Here is a 22963-nt window from a genome sequence, read left to right on the forward strand (position 1 = left end):
TATCCTCTATATAAAAGATAATCCTTAATTGTGAGATATGTGATATCACAATGTGTTAAGCTTCCGTCATTTGAATGTACAGACAAATTTAATTACTATAGTATGGTTAGAATTAGTCTTATTGATTAACGATTAACTAATAAAAATTAATCTCCATCATTAATATATAATTCATAAGTAAATTTGATAATTTCACATAGTTCAAAAGAAAATTTAGATATTTTTTCAACTTCTAAGCCGTAAACCATATAAATACTTCTTTCATGCAAGCTCAATAATTCCCAATCCAAAGAGTACTTTTTTTCCACCGATCGTCTCGATCATAACAATTGACATCCATTTATAACATTCTCGTTTATCATAACATCCATCTATTTCTCATCTATATCGCAATATTGCACAAGACAATCCTTCATCTTACATAACTCAAAATTAAAGTTTCATCATATGTAGGTTGAAATTTTTTGATTTTTTTTTTTACGTGAAATTATTCAAAATGGTAAATATTATTCAATTCACGCATAAATAAAAATTAATTTCAAATAGCGAATAATTGATAATTTTGAAAGACATAAAACTAACATATAGAAATCAATAGAAGGCGATGATCTAAAATTTATTGATCTAACTATTTTTATTAAGGATGGTTAAAATTTAAATGATATTCATTCTCACAGTGTTCTCAATCACTAAGTATACAATATCATGACTTGTATTTTGAGTTACTCTTAATCTTAATAATTCCATATATGAATTTAACTTTTATTATTCATTTGTTCAAGAATTTGAAGGACATTATTACTAATTTTGATAGAAGGGATGTTAAAAATGAGCCCAACTATATGTTATTCGTCTAATTCGTCCAGAATTTTAAAGGGCGGGCTCAAGATTATTTGAATTGGGTTCAATCTCAACTCATTCAAACCTTAACCCATTTTAAGAGAATCCTCAATTGAATCCAATTTAATCTACAATTTCAATATGTTTTAAGAGTCTTTATTTGTATTGGTGTAATGTATGTTCTTATATTGAATGTATGAATTACAATCTATTTTATATCTTTTAGGATTTATCTATCCATTTGTAACTTCTTTTTTTAAAATTTTCTTGAGTTGAAATTCAAATTGTGGTTATAAAAGTTAAATTACAATATATTAAAATTATTGAAATTAAGTAGGTCATGATCAAACCCAATTTTAAGCCCATTTGAGCCTAAAGTAAACTTGGGCGGGTCAAGACCCAACTCAATTTCTATTTCAAGCCATTTTAATGTCTCCAAAATTTCATCACAACCCACTCATTTGACACCCCTAGATAGGGATGTCAATGGGGTGATGCGGATTGATCTTAACCCGCAAAATTTTCAATCCGCGTCACCCCGCGTAATAGTTTATTTTCATTTTCAACCTGGCCCATCCCGCCTCGCATAATTTTTTTAATATTTTCTTTTTCTAGTTAAGTTTGATACTAAAAATATAATTCATAAAAATAAATTCATTTTTTCATTAAGTTGTACTAATTTAATAGGATAGTGACTTAAAAAATTATTTTTTAGAGGTCAATTGAAAAACATGTAATATTTTTTATTGAACCATTTCATTTACTATCTTGAATATTTTAATTGCTTTAAAGAAATTATCTTAATAAATAATGTTTAATCACTCTTATAACATGTAAAAAGTTAAAGTTACGTTTAAACCTACATAAAATCATATATACCCGCAACTCCCCCCCCCCCCCCCCCATCCCGCATTAGTTTTTTTTTAAATCCACTTCAACCCATCCTGTATCACACCTACCCCGCATAACCCCGCCCTATTACCATCCCTACCCCCTAGAAATTAGCATTAGAACATATTAACATGTTTTCGAAACCCCTCAGGATTACCGCCAAAAATGTTTCCATTAGTCTGACGTGGCATCTCCACACAACGGGACCCACAATTACAAACTGGGACCCAGCCGAAAATACAGTGCCACGTTATCAATAAACAAAAATTATAGTCCATTTAAAAATTAAAAAAAAAAAAACTAACAGCCTTCCTCTTTTAACACTCCCATTTTCTGTTTTGTTTTTCTTCTCAAAGTTCCCTCCGTCCAATTCTATCTTCATTTCTCCTTTTTAACGATCTTCGTATCGAAAAAAATTAATAGTTGAATTTCTCCTCCTTCTTCTTCTTCATCTTCGCCGATTCGCTCAATCGTCGCCCTGATATAGGAAGACGATTGATCGAAGATATTAAATTATGGCGAAGAACAGAGCGGAGGAAGAGCAACAACAACATAGAACGGTAGCGTTGACAGAGGAGGAAGAGGAAGAATTGGAGGAGCAATTAGGTTCTAGTTTGACTCTAGAACGAGTCGCTGCTGCGAAGAAATTGATCGAAGATCATTATAAATCGCATATGAAACTAATCCAGGATCGTAAACAAAGGTATTCTTTTCTCTTCTAATTATATGATTTTTGAAATTTTCGGGATTATGTAAATGTGATTGTGGTTTTTTCTGGAAAATTTTGGATTTGAATTGGAAATGTGTGCAAAGTGTAGCTCGATCGTTTCAATGTGGTAAAAATGATCGGATAATGAATTTTCATCATTATGTAAATGCAAATTTTAAATTTGAATTGGAAATGTGTGCAAAGTGTAGCTCGATTGTTTCAATGTGGTAAAAATGATCGGATAATGAATTTTCATCATTATGTAAATGCAAATTTTAAATTTGAATTGGAAATGTGTGCAAAGTGTAGCTCGAGCATCTCAATGTGGTACAGAGGTTGACAGTTTGGTAAAATGATTGGATTTTGAATATTTTGTTTAGTCGTTTATTTCGGATTTATTTGGGATGTAACAAGTGATTTTTAGGTAACTTTAGATTTTGAATTGGAAATCTGTGTAATATGTTGCTTGATTGATCATCTCAATGTGGCACAGATAGGTTGACAGCTTGGTAAATATGATTGGATTTTGAATTTTTCGTTTAGGCGTTTATTTCGGATTTACCTGGGATGCAACAAGTGATTGTTAGGTAACTTAAGATTTTGAATTGGAAATGTGTGCAGTCTGTAGCTTGATCATCTCAATGTGGCACAGAGAGTTTGACAGCTAGGTAAAAATGATAGGATTTTGAATTTTCATTTAGGTGTTTATTTCGGATTTCGTGTTTTATGTATATGAATATATGCAACGTTTATTTGGGAAGCAACGTGTGAGTTTTAGGTAATTGTAGACTTTGAATTGGAAATGTGTGCAAGGTGTAGCTCCATGTCCCAATGTGATGGGTGTCCAGCTAGAGGAATTTTGGTGTAGGCATTTGTTCTGGATTTCGTGTTTTGTGGATGTACATATACAACATTTATTTGGAATGCAACATGTGATTTGGACAACCTTTAGTTTTGAATGGGTAATATCTGCGAAATGTAGCTGGTACCAATGTAGTAAGTTGACAGCTAATATAAAAATTATCAATTCATGAATTTATATGTAGAATATTTGTTGGAATTTTCGCGTTTATGATTTTTGGAATGGGAACATTTTATCCAGACAAGTTTTTATGTTGAATGTGTAGTTGGTATCAATGTATTTGGATTTTCATGTTATATACACACACATTCATTTGGATATGCAAACGTATGTGATTGGTTTGAAAGACAATGTAACTCCTAATTCTTCTTTATTTTCAAGACAAAATCTACTTCTAAGCTGACAAGCAAGAGAGTCACTCTCTCCTTTTGTCTTTAGAAAGCTTCTCCCCTGAAATTTCCTTTTCTCTATCAAGAAATAAAAGCAAGCAACCTTGATGATTGAAGGTAGTAAACACGGACAAAATATATCTGAAATCACATGGACTTACTTTGTTTTGAAAGGACCTACAATCTCTCAAAATTCATGTCGATTTAGCAAAACATAGGACATAGTGGAAGAAAAAGGTCCATGTAGGAGACAACAGGTAGTTGGGATTAAGGCTCACTCATGAGATTGTGCTTATATTAGGTCCAGTGTAGCTAGGAGCTTTTTTTTTTTTGATCTGTTAGATATTTGCAGGTCAATAGAACCTTTAGAGAACCCTGAACTAATAAATATTAAATGAAACGGGTTCTAATGGAGGAAGTGGATAATGGGGATTCACTATTAACTCGTACTAGCTTGGTATTGAGGCCTAGTTGTTGTTAAGATTTTGTACTTCACCACTTCTGATATGGAAAGGGTTTCTGCAATTCTCTTTCTCCTCACAGTAGTGTGTCAGGATGGATAAGAGAGCAAGGATCTTTTATGGTCTCTATCACTGAAGAGAGCATCAGTCTTTTAGAGCTAAGAGTTTCTATCTCCTCCAGTGTTGGATAAAGTCATGATTTTTCTGTATAAGGACTAGGATAAGTGGCTAACATATGCTTAGGGGTTACCTTTGATCAACAAAGGTCTCGGAGAGATGCATGTAGCTAGTGTCTTATCTTGTTTACTTGGTTGTTATTGTAGTGGAAAACCTCTTGTCCTCCAAATTGTACTACTCTAAATCTTGAAATAAGAAATTGTTTTCAACTAAACTGTTGCAGACTGAGTTATGTTAAATGCACTTTGTAGGCTCACATACTTATAAGTTGAGCCAATCACACTGAAGGAGAGTGATATTAGATGGAATTTTGACAATTCTTTTCTGTATCCCCTCATGTATTATTGTATATAAACTGTAGGCGTTCACTGCTAGAAAGGAAATTGGAAGGCTCTGGTGTACCAAAGGAGGAACAAATGAACCTTCTAAAGGAATTGGAGAGAAAAGAGACAGAGTATATCCGGCTAAAGCGTCACAAGATTTCTGTCGATGATTTTGAGCTTTTGACAATCATTGGGAGAGGAGCTTTTGGAGAGGTTTGAGATTCTCTCTTTAGATTGAAAAATATTTCATTCTTCAGGTATTATGTCCCCCCACCCCACCCCACCCCCACCCCCCCTATGTTTTTTGTTATCTGGCCTGTTCAACCTTTAGGACTGAATTATGTACTATGAAATAAGTTGAACTTTTATAGAGTTGGTTTCTATGTCATCCCTTTCATTGATCATCTGCTTCATATGCTTAACCAAACGGAGCATGTCCAATGAATTTCTTCCATTCTCATGCAAAATCCATAATCATAGTCTACCTTCTCAAGATGCATCATTGGATTTTTAAATTTATTTAGACATTTAATAATTGGAGTCACTCATGATGCTTTTGCTTTTGTATCTCTCACTATTCTTATGTAGCTCTGTGTTATGATAATTTGTCATTGGAGTGCCCTAAGTTTGAATATCTTAATTGCTTTCAAAGGCTTCTGTAGTGCTCAGGAAGATAAATTTCTTTGTTCCTTTTATTGGACATTAAGGGCAGCCCGATGCATTAAATTCCAGCTATGCACGGGGTCTGGGGAGGGATGTGCCATATTGGCTATTGCATCTATTGTGCATAACCTCACCTCATAATTCTGCAAGAGGTTGTTTCCTCAGCTTAAACCGATGACCTCATGGTCACACAGAATGTGTTTCCTGTTTACCAGCACTGACTCCTGATAATAAGTTACTGATTTTTATGCAAATCTATTTTGCAGGTCAGGTTGTGCCGGGATAAAGTATCTAAAAATATATATGCAATGAAAAAATTGAAGAAGGCTGAAATGCTAAGTAGAGGGCAGGTGAGACCAAATCCTTCCTAACTTGCTTAAGGGGCCAATTGCTATCCATCTTCTTTGCTAAATAGGATTTATTCCTACTACTTTGCTATTAGTATTTATGTATTTCCCGTCCAACTTTCAAGTCATTAATGTCATAACATGAATTTCTCTCCCTTGCTTAATGTAATTCCTTGAACCTCTTTCTCTATCAAAATAATTCCCTAACTGGAACAACGAGAAGACATGAAACCCCGTCTTCTACACTCCTTCCCCCCTGTACCATCTTCCTTCCCCACCTTAACCAATAAAAGCCTCTGAGAACAACTAAAATTCTCTAGATGTCAGTTTTGAGCATGAATGAACAAGCTATATTTTTCTGTTTTAAGAAGTGATCTGATTGTCTTTCTTACCACCATCACTTTACATTACAGGTTGAACATGTTAGGGCCGAAAGGAATTTGCTTGCTGAAGTAGCGAGCCACTTTATTGTAAAACTTTTTTATTCTTTCCAAGATGCTGACTACTTGTATCTAGTAATGGAATATCTGCCTGGTGGTGATATGATGACGTTGCTGATGAGGGAGGAGACATTAACTGAGACAGTCGCAAGATTTTACATTGCTCAAAGTGTTTTGGCCATAGAGTCTATTCATAAGCATAACTACATTCACAGGTAGTTATTAATCTGTATTTGGTAAAGAGTAATGGTATACACTGGAGACTTCTACGAAAGATTTGAAATGATCTCAATGATTTATGTCTTTTACATAATGTTTTGTGCAGGGATATAAAACCTGACAATCTTCTTTTGGACAAAAATGGTCACATGAGGCTGTCTGATTTTGGTCTATGCAAGCCCCTTGACTGTTCGAATTTATCTCCTATAAATGAAAATGAAGTGATTGATGGTGAGCAAAAGGGATCTGCTAACAAGTGGAATAGCTCCCTTGAACAGCTGCAGCATTGGCAAATAAACAGGAGAAAATTAGTAAGTAGAACATTATTAAGTATTAACAGAAACACAGCTTATCTCATAAATTATTAACTTAATCCAGAATCCTTATTTTGGTTGATTTTTCAAGGATCATAGAGATAGAGAAGAAAAACTAAAAATTGGAAGAATACTCCCTTCGTTTCAATTTGTTTGTCTGGTTTTGATTCGACACGAAATTTAAGAAAGTACAGAAGACTTTTGAATCTTGTAATTTTAAATTAAATATATATTAAATGTACCAAAATATCCTTTAATCTTGTGGTCTTAAACTAGTCATGTAGAAAGATGAAATTAAAGAGTTGCCAAAAAAAAAGGAAAGATGCATTCTTTTTTGAAACGGACTAAAAAGGAAAGCAAGAAAAATAAATTGAAATGGAGGGAGTAATATATAGTACCAGAACAATTTGTTTCGGGAGAGTAACATACTTATCTCCATAATTTTGGGACCTGGCGTATTGAATTGTCTGCTTTAGATAAGCTTACTCATATGGATCTAAAAAATGCATAAATAATATTGCTATAATTAAAAAGAGCCCTTGTTGATACGTAGCTCTAGCTGATACTTTACCAGAGAAATTTTAGCAAAGTCAGTACATGATTATGTTGAATTTAGCACCGAGGCGTTCCTTCTCAAAAGTATGAAGTTTTGTTAAAACAAAAATCTTTACAAAGTGGAGACATCTGACAAAACTGAAGTTCTTAGATGAACTTTGTTAAGAATGGGAATAACTAGTGTTGTGTATTACTCTTATTTATATTCTTAAGCAACAGATGTTGGTCTACAACTGTAAAGACAAGACTACTTTTTCACCCAATAGCTCCCCCTGCCCAAAGCTGGTGTATAATGTAAATGTCATGCATGCCAAGTTTGTTACAAGTCTACTTCATTCATTTATCCTGCAAAGGCTCTGTGAGCAAGTTAAGAACTTCGTTTTCAGATACCTCTTATGCTTTTTGAATGAGACATCGGAACTTTATCAAAATGTGACTGCCAACCAGTATCTGCCTAGCTTCACATGAGTAATGGAAACGAACTAGAAATATCATTTACTATTCCAAGAAATGATCTTTTGTTGATTTAGTTACTGGAACTTTAATATAACCTGTTGCTATGGCAGGCATTTTCAACAGTGGGCACTCCTGACTATATTGCTCCTGAGGTCTTACTGAAGAAAGGCTATGGAGTGGAATGTGATTGGTTAGCTTTCTTATTTGTGATGAACGTGGATTTTAATTGGCTGATGTTTTAAAGTTTTTGATTTCCTTACTTTCCAAAGTTTAAACGTGACTGTTTCACTTATGTTCTTTCTTTTAGGTATGATCACCTTGAATAGACAAAGTAAAGTTAATAGACTTAATCCATTATCCTCTTTTCTTTGCTTCATTCAGGTGGTCACTTGGCGCCATCATGTATGAGATGCTCGTTGGTTATCCCCCTTTCTACTCCGAAGACCCGATAACGACATGTAGAAAGGTATAGTGGTCCACACAAGTGTGTGCAAATTCTTTAAGCAGTAGCATTAACAACAACATCAACATACCCGGTGCAATCCTACAGGTGGGGTTTGGGGAGGGTAGAGTGTACGCAGACATTACCTCTGCCTCATAGGGATAGAGAGGCACTACGAAATTTAAAACTTTAGAAAGGAAATCTCCTTTCTCCTGTTCAACATTGATATCCATTTTTCCTTTTTGTTTAGTTAACAATCAAATTATCTCGTGAATAAGTTGAAATGCTTGTGCAACTGTTCCGTCTTATGACAGTTCAGTTACGATGCTTATGTAGCATGATTCAAATGCTATGTTTTGACACTTGTTCTGGTTCTATAGATTGTTCATTGGAGAAATCACATAAAATTTCCAGAGGAAGCAAGATTAACTCCTGAAGCGAAAGACCTGATCTGTAAGTTGCTTTGTGATGCTGAAGGTCGTCTTGGTTGTCGAGGAGCAGAGCAAATAAAGGTTTGTGTTACAAGGATAGTCTTATTTTTTGATCAATTATAGATTCTTATGCTTTATTCATGAATATAATCAGGCTCACCCCTGGTTCAAAGACATAAAGTGGGATAAACTTTATAACATGGAGGCAGCATATAAGCCAGAAGTCAATGATGCTCTTGACACTCAAAATTTCATGAAGTTTGATGAGGTAAATTACCATTTATATCTTATCCCATTTCTGTTTTCTTTTCCAAATTTTAGAGGATGTTTGTGAGAAGTGATTTTTCATCAGCATAATTTAATCGTGACACTATGTTTCGCTACTACACAAGCTACCTTAGTGGTATGTGCGATCAAGAGTTAACCTTGGTGATCTTATGACCTCTGTTTATTTTGGTACCTAATATTCATCTCTACTGGAATACAGTACGAATACCGACTGTTACCTATGGATTCACGGGATTCAGTAGCTTTTGCCTAAACCCTATATATGTATTTAAAAATCCACTAAATAACTACAAATATTTGATTGTGGACTCAGTTATAATTGTATATTAACTTTATATTGTTGTAGGAACTCATAAACTTCAAATCGTAGATCCGTCTCTGCGGTGGAACATGATATCAATATTTTCTTACTTAAATCCTCTTTCTTTTGGTGGATTAGGGATATTCCCGGGATAGGGCAGGGCTAGCTAATCCCTTTTTCTCTGATGACAATGCCATATTGATCTGAATCATTTTTAGTGGCTATCTTTCTACAAAGGGCTTAAACTCCTATGTTTTGATTATTAAAAGTTTATATGGTTATATTCAACCATGACAAGATCGAAATTTTGATGCCCTGAAGATCATTTTCCATATGATTCATATTAATTTAGTTTCCTCCGAAGCATATCTTGCATTGGCATGGAGATGGGGATCCCAAATTGCCAGATACAAAAGATTCACATGATAAAACAAAAGTGAAGGCGCCTCTTTCTTTTGTCCAGGAAATCAGAGTAGAAAGAACTGGTGAATTTATTCAAGATCCTTTACACATAGTTTTCCACCAAGAACGTTTTCTAAAACTCTTTGATAGAGTATCCTTCTTTCACGCAATCCACGGAGTCTTGATTTGGATTTCAGCGGTGTTACTCTCCTTTTCTGATGAAATTTCGTGATGACACTAAAGATGAGCCTACATCAGACCCCTCGGGGTGCGGCTCTTCCCTAGACGGGATATTTTGTGCACCAGGCTGCCGTTTTACTAAAGATGAGCCTATGGTACCAATGAACAACGACTGCGATGACTTGTTTTTAGTATCTTTATCTTCTACTTGATTACAAACTTGCTATGAGATTTTCATCTATGCAGGACAGTAATTCCTCTAAAGTATGTTTGCATCACAGTGTTGGAGATGAAAAAGTAAAGCCCATAAGAAGTGAAAAAGTAAAGAGGAGAATTAAAAGCAAAATGAGAATGGAAAGTAGAATTGAGGGGCCATTTTCTGGATAATAACTGATAAAATTAGCATTTATTATTTTCATTTAATACCTGAGCTTTGTTTTGGATGATCATTTTGATATTCATGTTTAACTGTTGTTACCAACAACACTTAGTTGAGAATTCTTTCGCAACTGATGTACAATTGGAACTCACTGCAGGCAAATCAAGCACCAGCAAAAAATAGTTCAGGACCCAATCGGAAGGTGAGTTTCCGTTTGCTACAATGAGTATAGAGTCCTATCTGAGCAATAACGTCATACTTAAGTAACTCTTTTCTGTTGTAATATTTACTTTGGCAGAAGCGTCTGATTCCCGAAGATTTAAGTTTTGTTGGCTATACCTACAAGAATTTTGAGGCTGTCAAGGGATTGAGACATTCTTCAGGTATGGTGACTTCCATATACTCTCAGACTAATAGTTCTTTCATCTTCTTTTGAATGGAGCTCATGTTGAATGCTCTATCATCTTCTAAGTCACTGCTAATTCTTATGCATTCTGTGACATGTACAATGTATATAAGCACTTGAATGAATTCTGAGCTTCTATATCATTAATATGACAGAAGTACCTCTAATTTGGCTGGTAATGATTAATAATGCTCACATGTGTCAATGGATTCCTTGAATCAAGGGTCTATCAGAAACAAGCTCTCTACCTCCCAAAGGTCCTTTCAGTCTACGTACGCTCCACTCTCTGAGACCCCACTTGTGGGATTACACTGAGTATGTTGTTGTTATACATGTGTTAATACACGTCTTAATGCCTTAATTGAACTTAAGACATAAGCACAGACCGTATATGACATGAATAAGCGTTTAACCGCTTGCAGCCTTATTAGATTTCTGTGTACCAGCTTGAATTTCTTGTGGATGATTGGTCTTGCACTCAAACTTGACATTGTATGTATTTGCTGGAAACAGAAAACTTTGGTATCTTGCTGATTGTGTGATCTTTCATGTATAATGTTCTGTATGTGCTGGTTTTCTGAATGAGTTGTGTATAGGACAGCCCGGTGCATAAACCATCCTATGTTAGCAAGGTCCGGAAGGGTGTAGAGTGTAGACAGCCTAACCTAATGCAAGCATTAGTGACAACTTTACCATTGCTCCAATGCTACCCTTAAACTGTTTGGAGCCCCTACTTTGATTTCTCTCCTCTCCTAGCAAGTATATAAAAAGGGTTTTAACCACCACTATATCCTTGTAGGTGATTCTGCAGTGGATTTCTCAGGCAAGTGTTCAATCGATGACAATGAAATGCTTGTCCTCGCTGCTTCAGCAGATACTGTAACTCTGTGATGAGCATCCAAGTTCTACGATAAAACTAAATGATCAACATGCCATTTTTATGGTTTTTTCTGGAGGTAATAACATTGAGTGTTCAATTCGAGTTCCGACCATTGCTCCTTTGTCCACAAAAGCAGATTGCTATTTACAACACTTTAACAGTAAAAGTGACAATATAGGATCTCTGGGTAGGTTTCTTGCAGCTATCAATAGGAGTTTTTTTTTTTTTCTTTTTTCAAACTTGAAAATTGCGTATACAAACATTAAGCATTTAACTTGACTACCCATGTAGGAAGAGCTAAGAATGGCCTTTAATCATATCTGTCTAGAACCCTTTCAGTTCTTATTCACAGATTTTGTACATTCACACAGCTGTACCAAGAAAATGGGGAAATCAAATAGTATGCTTCCTTCTAAATCAGTTTTTGTATCTTTTTCCGACAGCCAGAGGTGTCAAATGAGCGAGCTGGATTAGAATGGATGGACCATGACTGAACTGTTTGATACTCCTAACGTTTGATTGGATAAAAATGGCAAGTTTTTGCACGAATTGCGTCTCTTTTGGGGTGGCCTTTAATTTTTGTCCTTAAATACGATGATCTTTAATTTTCACCCCTACTGCTCATTTAATGAAATTTGTGCATCAAAGTACCCTTATCTATGACCTGATTCGGTCGGCATAAGTTCAGAAAACTTTTGCCTCGGTTGACACAAGTTCAGTAGGAATTAAGTTATGCAGGATAAGTTGTGCAGTATATCTATGACTTAATTCATTTGGCATAAATTTAGACAACTTTTGCCTCGGTCGTAAGTTCGGTAGGAATTAAATTATGCATTTTACGACATAATTTGTGGAAATTGAAATCTCAAAGGAAGTTCAAAAAGAAAATGTACTACTGGATATTCCCAGTTAGTCACATTGTGAATGTATCTTACCCTGACAAAGAAAAAAGCAAATATTGCATACTTTTAGCCTTCCAGTTTATGAAGGCTAGTTCCATACAGGATTAGCTATATCTATATTACTTACATTTATATTAATGGGGTATAGCATAACGATAACCATTACAGAAACAACAACATACCAAGTGGTATAATCTCACACGTAGAATCTGAGGAGGGTAGGATTTACATAGACCTTACCCTTAGCTTTGTGGGGTAGAGAGCTTGTTCCCGATAGTATAATGATAACCATTATGATTCCAAGAACTTTTTCATGTTTTGAAATACTTGGCCTGTAATTTCCGTAACTCTTTAGACATGCAAAACTTCAATCTAGAAAACGAAGTTAATTCATTGACAACAAAATACCCAATGTAATCCCCCACGAGTGAGGTTTGGGGAGGATAGGATGTACACAAATATTACCCCTACCTTTGTGGATTAGAGAGGTAGTTTCTGATAGATCCTCGAAAAGTTGATTCATTGAAAGGTCTCTAAATTTATCTCATTAGGAGAAATGGGAGCTTAATAATTTTACATTCAGTTCAACACTGACAATAAACAACTTCATGTGCTAAAAGGTAGAAGTCAAATTGTAAACCAAAAACACTTGCACCACCAAGGATTAATGTCAAAAATAAGTCATATCAAAAGGATATCTAGAGTTGTTCCCATTTGAATCACATACATAGTAGAAAATGTCATAGTTACACTCCCAACGCTACCTACCGGAGGCATGAAAAGTACAACAATGGCTCCATCTGCTTTTCGATTCTCAATGCCTTCTTAAAAGGCCTCTAATTTTTGGAACATTGTGACTGGAAAAGCTAATTGACCAAAATTCCATCAGTTGCAACTTGCAAGACATTGTAGAAAACCTGTGAGAATAAGAAGTCAAGACTAAATTTCAAGAATGGCACACATAGAAGAATCATGCTTTTGGACAATAGGATAGAGCTGTTATATCGGAAAAATTATCTGGTTGGCGAAAGGACTGCACATACATAACAAGGCTCGTCACAATGTAATCGCTGAAATCACACCAGTTGAAAAGATTCTGAAGCTCTTTTGGTTACATATTTAAGTGAAGTGAAATAATAAAAAATTTGAGCACAAGTACAATAAACAGTCGAGGACGATTAATCATGACTTTAAAGTAAGATCTGAGTAGTAACCAAAAATCCAGTAGAAGGGGATTAACAAACAACAACAACTACCCTAGAGATAGAGAGGTTGTTTCCGATAGACCCTTGGCTCGATGAAAAAGAGATCTAAGCAGTTCAGAAAAGGAAATAACAGAAATGAAGAAGTCATGGCAAAATATTATAGAAAACATGACAAAGCATCAATAACTACAACAAAAACCACGATTATTGAAGTATAGGAAGCAAAAGATAATAATAGAAATCTAGTAACAAGAAACTACAAGAGTAATACTACGACTAATAGTACGGAAGGATAATGAAGACCACACTCTACTACTTGCTAACCTACTACCCTAATACGTGTCCTCCACAAACAAATGTTTTTACTTAAAAAAAATTGACCACTTAGTTTTACGATAAATTGTCAAAAGTCAGAGGCAAGGAGTTTGTCCAATCAACAAAATATGGTTTATGAGAGAATGTTGAGAGGCTAAACCAAACTTGTGAACTATGAAACAGCTTCACATTTAGTATTCCAGAAGCAACAAAGGAATTTTTGAAATAGGGAGTTTACGAATTCATTTCTAATTCATCCCTTCTAGCCATTTTGCTGGTATACAGATTCATTTACTGCCGGAGATAACTGTATCAGCTATTAACAATTTGAAACTACCCAGAATACAGATATTAGTAAAGTGATATTAGGAAGATAAATAACATAATATTCTTCAACCTTCACTATAAGCAAATGTGTACGTGAATAGAAGTGAATTGCTCATACAAGACCGCTGTGCGTGGGTCACTCTATCTTACGAGACCTTAACTGGTCAATGGAACTAGCTAGAGGGTTGAGTGAGTTGCAACGAGAGGCAAGGTCTTTGTGACCAAATAACCCTTGGGTATTTGAGGACAAAGAAAAGAGCCGCAGACAATTACATAATGCTAATGGCTCTGATCCAAGATGATGAAGAAGAAAATTTGTGCCAAAGACACTCGAATATATATTTATAAAAATAGAAACACAAGAAGTTCCTAGCTTAAATTAGACCTTTCTAAAAGCTACAAAAGGAGTACATTTAACAAAAACTTATGCAAGCATACCAATTATAGCTCAGTAAGTGTTGCCAATGGAGGTCCTGCAGAAGTGAAGTAAGATCCAAGATCGATATCCTGGTCATCGTACATGGTGATGAAAGGGTGACTCTGTATTACATGAATCCCAAATAGTCACTACATTAGTAATTGATCAATAAGCAACTTCGAGAAAGACAAAAAAAATGATTATCACTACCATGAGTTCATTTGCCGACAGTCTGTCCTTCTGATGCTTCTGGACACTGAAACAAGTTATTGTGTAGTGAGCTTCCAAACTAGAAAACACATCTACCAGACACTCATAGGACAATTGGATTAATAGTTCCAGACGGTACAAAACTATAGCGCTTACCATGCAGATATGAATGAGCAGAATTGTGGAGAAAATTGGCCAGGAGGTGCACAAGGTTCTGGTTGGTCAACAATGGTTTCCATAAGTTCATAGACGTTGACCCAGCCTTCATCTCCCTCGGGTGGTGTATATGGGAAATGACCTGTTGCACACTCGAGCAAGACTAAACCCAAGCTCCAAATGTCGCTTTTGTAATCATAGGCACCTCCTGAAATTCTCTCTGGCTGTAGCAGACAACAGAACATCAGCAACTTGGATGTTTTTAGCATAGGCAGATTGTACTACTCCCTCTATTTCAATTTGTTTGTCTAGTTTTGACTTGACACAGAGTTTAAGAAAGTAAAGAAAACTTTTGAATCTTGTGGTCTTAAATTAAAGATATGCCAAATGTACCAAAATGTCCTTTAATCTTGTGGTCTTAGACATGTCGCGTGGAAAGTTGGAATTAAAAAGTTGTCAAAAAAGGAAAGAGGCATTCTTTTTTAAACGGACTAAACAAACAATAAGACCATATCGCGTGGAAAGTTGGAATTAAGAAGTTGCCAAAAGAAGGAAAGAGGCATTCTTTTTTAAACGGACTACACAAACAAATTGAAACGGAGGGAGTGATGAAGTTGCAGAAAGATATGCTAGGAAAATATTTCTCTCTGTGATATTTATGAGTGAAAATTACCTAACAGTGCAGTTCTATACTCGCTTTTACAAAAAATCAGGTCACAGATACTCACAGACATATAGTTGTATGTTCCGACAAAGGTATTAGCCAGTCCAGATGTGCTTGCCAGTACTGCACTCACACCAAAGTCTGTGATTTTGACATCACCTCTATGATTGATTAGCAAATTCGAAGGTTTCAAATCCCTGTGAATAATATGCTTCTCATGATGAAGATACCACAAGCCTTTGAGAACCTAATTGGTGAAGGAACAAGGTTGAAACATTAGTACTTGAACAAATTCTTCTCTTGTGGAATACAAATTGTTCACTGGCTACCTGCTTGCAGATAACAGCAAGATATCGTTCAGGTATTGTTTTGACCTTTTTCAGAAAATCTGCTAAGGAACCACCATCCATATACTCCAAAATTAAGGATATAGCACCATTGTCGAAGAACGACTGATAGCATATGACAACATATGGACACTGGGATGACTGATTAATTCTCAGTTCTTGAGCAATATGTTTGCGCATGGACTCATCAATATTCATCTGAATAACCTGAATGATATAAAACTGCTCGTCAGGAAGGGAAACAAGTAAAGCTGGTAACATAAGAGAGCAGTGACATATGTGTGGAACTTAATGTATTTATTCATTTAGAAGACAAATCTCTTAAGGCATCCCGAAGAACACAGTAAGCTGAAAAATAGTTTGATCACTAAAGTAGGGGAGATTGCAGGTAACATGTTTTAAAAATATCTAAGTGAATAAGAGCCTGACAATTAAAGCATATGTCCACATCAGCCGACAGATTGTCCAATAGATAAACCCCTCCATCAGCATTGCAAACAGGTTTGGAGCCAGGTAGGACCAAGTGGGTTCTTCGGTGGAAAATTACACTACACATGGTTAAATTTTTTTTTTATGTATATATAGTAGATATTGAACCCCATTTGGCTTCTTCGTGTATTTACTTTCTAATTTTGAACCCCCTTATTGAAAATTCTGGCTCCCACTGAATCGCAAAGAACAAGTCAATATGATCTTTGTGTAATAGAATGGTGAGACTTGAAAGCACCCTAGTATTGGGTAAAATAGCAACCTCAATATTCAGAAACCGATTGTGATTTCCATACTGTCAACTCTTCAGACTTTGGGGGAGGGGTGGGGGTTGGGAGGGCAGCCATATTAGACTGCAACACCACTAGTCTGTAATACATATTCGAAGTTGCTCAGAATCTCCAAAAATGTTGCTGCACCCGTGTCGTATCCTCCAAAAATGCACTACTTTTGAAGGATCCGACACGCACCCGATGACATTTTTGAAGAGTCCGAGCAACATAGTAATAACATATTGCTACCAAAAATAGTACAAGTTATAAGACAAGAAATGGAACAATAGGGAGGAAACATCTCTATGGAAGCATTTGTGTCCCCATCCTCAATTCGTCTTCTTTCATTTTTAAAAGGTACATCACACCAAATTATTGAAATATATCAAACTGATATGTAAACAATCTACTGCTAGTGAAGGGAATAACCAACAAGGCAACAACCAAGATAAGCAGAATAGAGATGGAAGCCAAATATACCTTGAGAGCGAAAAATTGCCCTGTCCATTTATGCTGAACCAGCCGCACAATACCACCATTTCCCTTTCCAATAACTTTAACTGCTTCAAAATCAGCTAAGCATAACTGGTTGTCTGATGGCTGTATAACTGAAGGCTAAAGAAAAAATTGCAAATGCAGAGTAAAGACACCATGAAAGTAGCAACGGATTGCGAAAGTGGATACAAAGGAAGATGAAGAACACAAAATGTCCAGGTATGGATTAAAACAACAACTACACCTCAATTCCAAGCAAGTTGGTATCAGCTCAGTGAATCCCCACTGCTCTTATCGCTCCATTTAAGTCCGTCTTAGTCCGATATTATTTAAAACAATAGTTTCCCAAGAACCAGACATTTCCGTATATAAATCTCTAACAAGACTAAAAGGCCCCTATCAAATTTTGGACCTAAAGTAAACGTACTAATATAACAAAGAGTCAGTCCCAACTAATTAGTATCGCTTATATAAAAATATGTCTAGCTCTAGATTCAAATGCTTAAATTGCTATTTGGACCCTTCATATAAGATGAGTTCCTAATCACAGCTTTAATATCCTGATGCAGAAAAGCAGCTCAAGAGATCTAGATCTTCAATTTAGCTTCCATTTCAAATTCTTCATAAGCTAGCTAGGAATAAGCATTCAAAAATTTCAATTCTTTGTGCATTTAGATTTGTTAGCTAAACATTTGAATCAAACAACAACAACCTACCCTGTGTAATCCCATTAGTTGAGTATGGGGAAGTTAGAGTGTACCCGGACCTTACCCCTACCTAATGGATGTAGAGATCTTGTTTCCGAAAAACCCTCGGTTCAATGCAGCAAATAAAAGTATTTACGGAAAAGTGAATACAACAGCATAGAAAACATGTCAATTACTAAGGAAAGCAGTACAAGCATTCGAAGAAAAGAAACAACAACACCTGTGAAATAATGCGATAACTGAAACACAATAAACAACAGATATCAAAGGCAAGAAAATACATGTATAAGGCTAATACTACAACAGACACGGTGTTCCCCAACACCCACCAAGCTTAAACCCATCGAAAAATGAGTCAAAGCTCAATTACCTACTTACCTTCTACCCTAATCCGCAACATCCATACCCTCCTATCTAAGGTCAGCTATACATTCGAATTCAAACTTCAAGCTTCCAAAGGCAAGTTATAGAATAGTATACTCTTAATCCCATGTAAACTCAGCAAGGGATCATCCTACTACCCAATCCAAGCCAGACTACAGAACTATAAAAGCAATTCAATCAAATCAAACCAACAGTTCCTTGAACAAATACAGCATAAGTAATTCAAAAGAGAAAGTGTACAGCTGCAACTTCACTCTGCGAAACAATTCGAACTCCATCTCTATTCACCAGAAGATCTCCATCCTTAAATGTTCCTGATTCAGTCCTATACAACAAAATACCAAAAACATCTCATCAAAATACATAACCATAGCTAGATAAAACACAGAAATAAGACATACAAGAACTGGATCCAAGAGTTCAGGTCAGTAGACACATAGTACATATGAATTTAACATAAATAAATATTCTTGAAGACATTTACACACACACACACATATAGAGAGAGATAAAGTAAGTACAGGAATTTGGAGAGAGCAACTTCATCAGGAGGAGGAAGAGAAAGTTTAAGATTAGGAGCAAAAGATCCTTTCTTCATAGCTAAATCTTGTTAAATCACAGTAAAAATTGCTTCTTGGGCAACTGGGGTTCTTGAATTCTTCTTAAAAATCACTTTTTTATTGAAATCTTGAACACCCAAAGTGAAAGTTGCTTTCAGGCAAATGGGGTTTGGTAATTCTTCTTAAAGTTCACTCTTTTATAGAAATCTTGAAAGATTAAAGTTGAAATTGCTTCCAGGCAACTGGCTTTTTTGTATTCTAGTTAAATGTTCACTCCTGTATAACTATTATTTTTTGAAAAAAAAAAATGTTTGGGAAGTTTGGGCCATTTCTGCTTAGCTGGGTCAACTGTGTGTAGAAGTCTTGCAAATAATAGCAGAAATTATGTGGTTGTTGTAACTATTAAGCTAGACTATGAATCAAAAATTATATACATATAGAGAGACAAATGGTGATGGCGAATTAAATAGAAGGAAAAAGTAGGCTTGATGCAAATTAAGAAAAGCTTGAAAAATAAAAAATGAGTAGTACAATAATAACATATGTAATTCCATAAATGGAGGTGAGTGTGATGCGAAGTGGGTACACAAATTTTATTTCTATTTCGATTCTCATGAAAGTAGAAAGTTATTTTCGATAGATTCTTAGTTCAAATAAAGCATTTTAATCCAGGTTTAAAAAAGAAATACAGTTGTAAAAGAATTATATTGAAAATAACTAAAAAAAGAACGACAAACAACAACAAAATAATACGATAATTACACCAATATGGAGTAATAAATCAAATAATAAAATTATAGGAAATTAATAATAATAATAATAATAATAATAATAATAAAGAATCAAATGCCCTTTTATTATATTATATAAAATTAAATAAAATTATTCTAAATTAATAATTTGATCCAAAAATATTTTTATTGTTAATAGTTTATTTCATTTTTGTTCAATTTCACATATAAAGAAGGGACAAATAAGGTGTTCCAAATTATTATCATTCCTTTTCCATAAGTAAATGAGGCAATATTTGACTATTTATCAACTTTTTTAAAAAAAAAATGTATTTTTTATTTATCATCATGTCCTCCATAAATTTTGAAAATTAAATTGTGTTATGAGTGGGGAAATGAGTGGGAAAGAAGATAAAAAACACTTTCTGAATCAAAGGATTACACTTGCTGACTTTTCTTCTGTTGTGTTGTGTGGACCTTTCTCTTTCCTTTTTCATGTTTTATTTATTTATGGCTCTTTCTTCCCTTTTTCCTTTTTTTTTTACTTTATTTATAAGTCTTCTTTTTGAAGTTTGAACTTTCTTTTTTTTAAGTGAAATATTCTATAGAAATTTGTTCCTAAGAGTACTTTCTAGAAAAACAAACAATAAAACCATTTAGATAATTATTTTGTAAATGTTGCGATAGTTATTTTTTTTTATGTTTCATTTGATATCTGATATTTATATTAAGATTTGATGTAACTTAAATTTGTATCAAAAAACTTTATATTGAGAAAACGTGTTTTAATTTGTAAGAAAAGTAATTTTGTATCTTGAAAAATTCGACATCAACGCTTTTGATTGAGGAGTGATACTTATTTTCACCAAAATAGAACACTTGCAATCTTCTTTATTTGCTTATCAAATCATGCCATGTTAGCTAAAAAATGAAAAAGCTTATGAATTGATATTTATATCAAGTTAATAAATAAATATATATATATAACATAATCTTTTTAAATATATTATTGTCAATTAACTATAGTTAACTAATGCATAATATCACTTTCATTTACTAACTGCATAGTTTAGTGTACACGTTTGATCTATTCATAATTAAATAGATATTGTGAAGCAGCTTGACAATAATTAAATAAATGTTCTATTTGCATTGTTATTTAATTTATACTTTTAAAAAAAAAAATTGCATGTGTATCCATCTCAGAATAACTTCTATATAATGTTTGAAGACCAACTTCATACATCCATATAGCTGAAGCTCATTTATATATGGATGTAGTTAAGTTATTTTTGTGTCGCTTCAATCATTTTTATTTAAATTTTAGTCATACATGGCAGAAGTTCAATAATTTTTGTCAAACTTTATTTATTTGAACTTGAGTAGTATATACATGAACTTCAACTCGAGATGATCGAAGTCAAACTAAAATGACTCAATATCAATTACATGATACACACAAAAAAAAAATATGAAAAAAGTATAAATTAAATAACGATTTTAAAATAGATTACAAGATGAAAATTCGATTTTTCCTAAAATCAAAACACCACATGCCGGCTATTGCGGCAAAATACCACAAATTGACTCTTCATACCAACTAAATCAATTGACTTCACCTTTCTTCAAAGGTCTTTTTTTTTAGGTAAATTGATTTCTCCATTGACAACAAACATAAAGAAAAATTGACAAATTGACATAATTATAAACAATACACCAATTTGGCAAAGGTTGGTTTTTCTAAGAATTTTTTTCTTAAAAGTCTATTTGCATGTCTGAACACGAAAATTTATAATTTATATTTTCTTTTCTTCTATATATATGTTGTATCACACGCAACATTTCAAATTATAAAAATAAATCACATACGATAACTATTTACCAATAATTTATTATAACTAATTGATCTTTCCATCTCAATTATTAATTATTGTCACATATACAACCAAGGGATCAAATAATGTTATGGTGAATGTCTTAATTAGTGAAGATATGTCTTGATGGACACCTTAACTTCTAATTTAATGAGATTTTAGAGTTTTAAATAGCTAAAATAGAGTTATCTATGGTTCTTGAAATTTGAGAGAACTAATTATTTTGGTCATAATACTTTACTTTTTCATGGTTGTTGGACGAATGTGTTTTATGTCATTGATATACGGTTACAATAACAACAATATATTCAGTATAGTTTCATAAAGTGGGGTTTGCGAAGAGTAGAGTGTACACAAATCTTATCTATACCTCAAAAATAAAGAAAATATTTATGATACCTTCAACTCAAGTAATTTATAATTCTATGTGTAAATCAATAATCTCCAGTTTAACATTATATTAGGAAGTATAATGAATAAATTAAATTGTTGATGCTCATTTGATATTTTTATATTACTATTATTATTATTATTATTATTTAAAAGCTTTCAATCAAATAAGTAACTTGCAATTTGCTCAAGCAAATAGTGATGATTACAACCTTTAAACAACTCTTTTGGAAAAGGTTTATAACAATTTCACCAAGAAATTTGCAATAAGCAAGTACCTCACGCAAACATTCGCTAGTAATTTTTTTTTAATAAAGATAATATTTTAATATATTGAACTTTTGCAATGCGTGAAGCCAAGCAAGAACTAAACTACTAAGATTTATTATACGTAATCTTATCCTGCAATTTATTAAAATACCTTGCAATTTTTTTTCTTTTATTATATATAAGTGTGAGAGAGAAGTTGAAATTAATTTATATTGTTCACCAATTTGAAAAGAAAATAAAATATTTCTCCATATCTTTTTTCTTGTATTTTTATTTATTATTTCATAACATTAACATGTTTTGAAATACCTTTTTTTTAAAAAGTTAATAAAAAAATGGAAAAGGGTCAAAATTGCCCCCGAACTATATGAAATAGACCATTTATACCTTTCGTTACATTTTGGGATAAAAAATGCCCCTGCTGTTATCCTAAGAGACTACAAATACCCTCAAGAGTTAACACCCCAAATTTTTGTTGACGTGGCAAGCCACGTGGGACTAATCCTTCCACCTAAGCGTTGCCAACTAGGATTCACTACAAAAGAACTAGACCTTTAGCGGCAACAACAGTCGCCACAAAAGCCCAGAAAACCGTCACTAAAAGTTTTTAACATTAAATTCTAATTTTGTGTTTTTTTCTTCATTGTTTTTAAAAAACCAAATATGATATCGATTAAGTAGGAGTTTGGAGACACTATGGGGTCGTTTGGTAGAGTGTATAAGAATAATGCAAAATAGGGTGTATTAGTAATGCTTGCATTAGTAGTGCTTGCATTAGTAATGCTTGCATTAGTTATGTTTGCATTATTTCTTATACATTGTTTGGTTTGATGTATTAGAAATAACAAGTCTTGCATAATGTCTATTAAAAAGATGTATGTTTACAAAATTA

At 33.9% G+C, this 22963-nt stretch overlaps 2 protein-coding genes across 2 annotated transcripts; one reads left to right on the forward strand and one right to left on the reverse strand.

Moving 5' to 3' along the window:
• The first annotated feature begins 2086 nt into the window (after positions 1-2086).
• LOC125811860 (uncharacterized) lies at positions 2087-11772 on the forward strand. The gene is made up of 12 exons (XM_049491407.1): positions 2087-2434; positions 4691-4865; positions 5582-5665; positions 6076-6317; positions 6428-6632; positions 7757-7836; positions 8028-8112; positions 8469-8600; positions 8674-8787; positions 10227-10271; positions 10368-10452; positions 11275-11772. The coding sequence occupies exons 1-12, from the start codon at positions 2247-2249 to the stop codon at positions 11364-11366; spliced, it is 1527 nt and encodes a 508-aa protein (XP_049347364.1). The 5' UTR covers positions 2087-2246; the 3' UTR covers positions 11367-11772.
• Positions 11773-12792: 1020 nt separating this feature from the next.
• LOC125811861 (mitogen-activated protein kinase kinase 2-like) lies at positions 12793-19209 on the reverse strand. Its single transcript, XM_049491408.1, has 9 exons — positions 18768-19209; positions 18487-18571; positions 17141-17275; positions 15882-16106; positions 15617-15799; positions 14889-15112; positions 14733-14778; positions 14543-14644; positions 12793-13174 (listed from the first exon to the last, which is right to left on the reverse strand). Exons 1-8 carry the CDS (start codon positions 18842-18844, stop codon positions 14546-14548), a joined length of 1074 nt encoding a protein of 357 aa, XP_049347365.1. The 5' UTR covers positions 18845-19209; the 3' UTR covers positions 12793-13174; positions 14543-14545.
• Positions 19210-22963: the final 3754 nt, after the last annotated feature.

The sequence above is a fragment of the Solanum verrucosum genome, unplaced genomic scaffold, assembly GCF_900185275.1.
Source record: "Solanum verrucosum unplaced genomic scaffold, falcon-dt-bn FXZP01000238.1, whole genome shotgun sequence".
NCBI lineage: Eukaryota > Viridiplantae > Streptophyta > Magnoliopsida > Solanales > Solanaceae > Solanum > Solanum verrucosum.

Coding starts and splice junctions, on each gene's coding strand:
- LOC125811860 (XM_049491407.1), top strand. CDS start 2,247: ATGGCGAAGAACAGAGCGGAGGAAGAGCAACAACAACATAGAACGGTA. Junction 6,633..7,756: donor AAATAAACAGGAGAAAATTA/GTAAGTAGAACA, acceptor TTGCTATGGCAG/GCATTTTCAACAGTGGGCAC. Junction 7,837..8,027: donor TATGGAGTGGAATGTGATTG/GTTAGCTTTCTT, acceptor TGCTTCATTCAG/GTGGTCACTTGGCGCCATCA.
- LOC125811861 (XM_049491408.1), bottom strand. CDS start 18,844: ATGAAGAAAGGATCTTTTGCTCCTAATCTTAAACTTTCTCTTCCTCCT. Junction 17,276..18,486: donor CGCAGAGTGAAGTTGCAGCT/GTACACTTTCTC, acceptor TTTTTTCTTTAG/CCTTCAGTTATACAGCCATC. Junction 14,779..14,888: donor TGCTCATTCATATCTGCATG/GTAAGCGCTATA, acceptor AACTTGTTTCAG/TGTCCAGAAGCATCAGAAGG.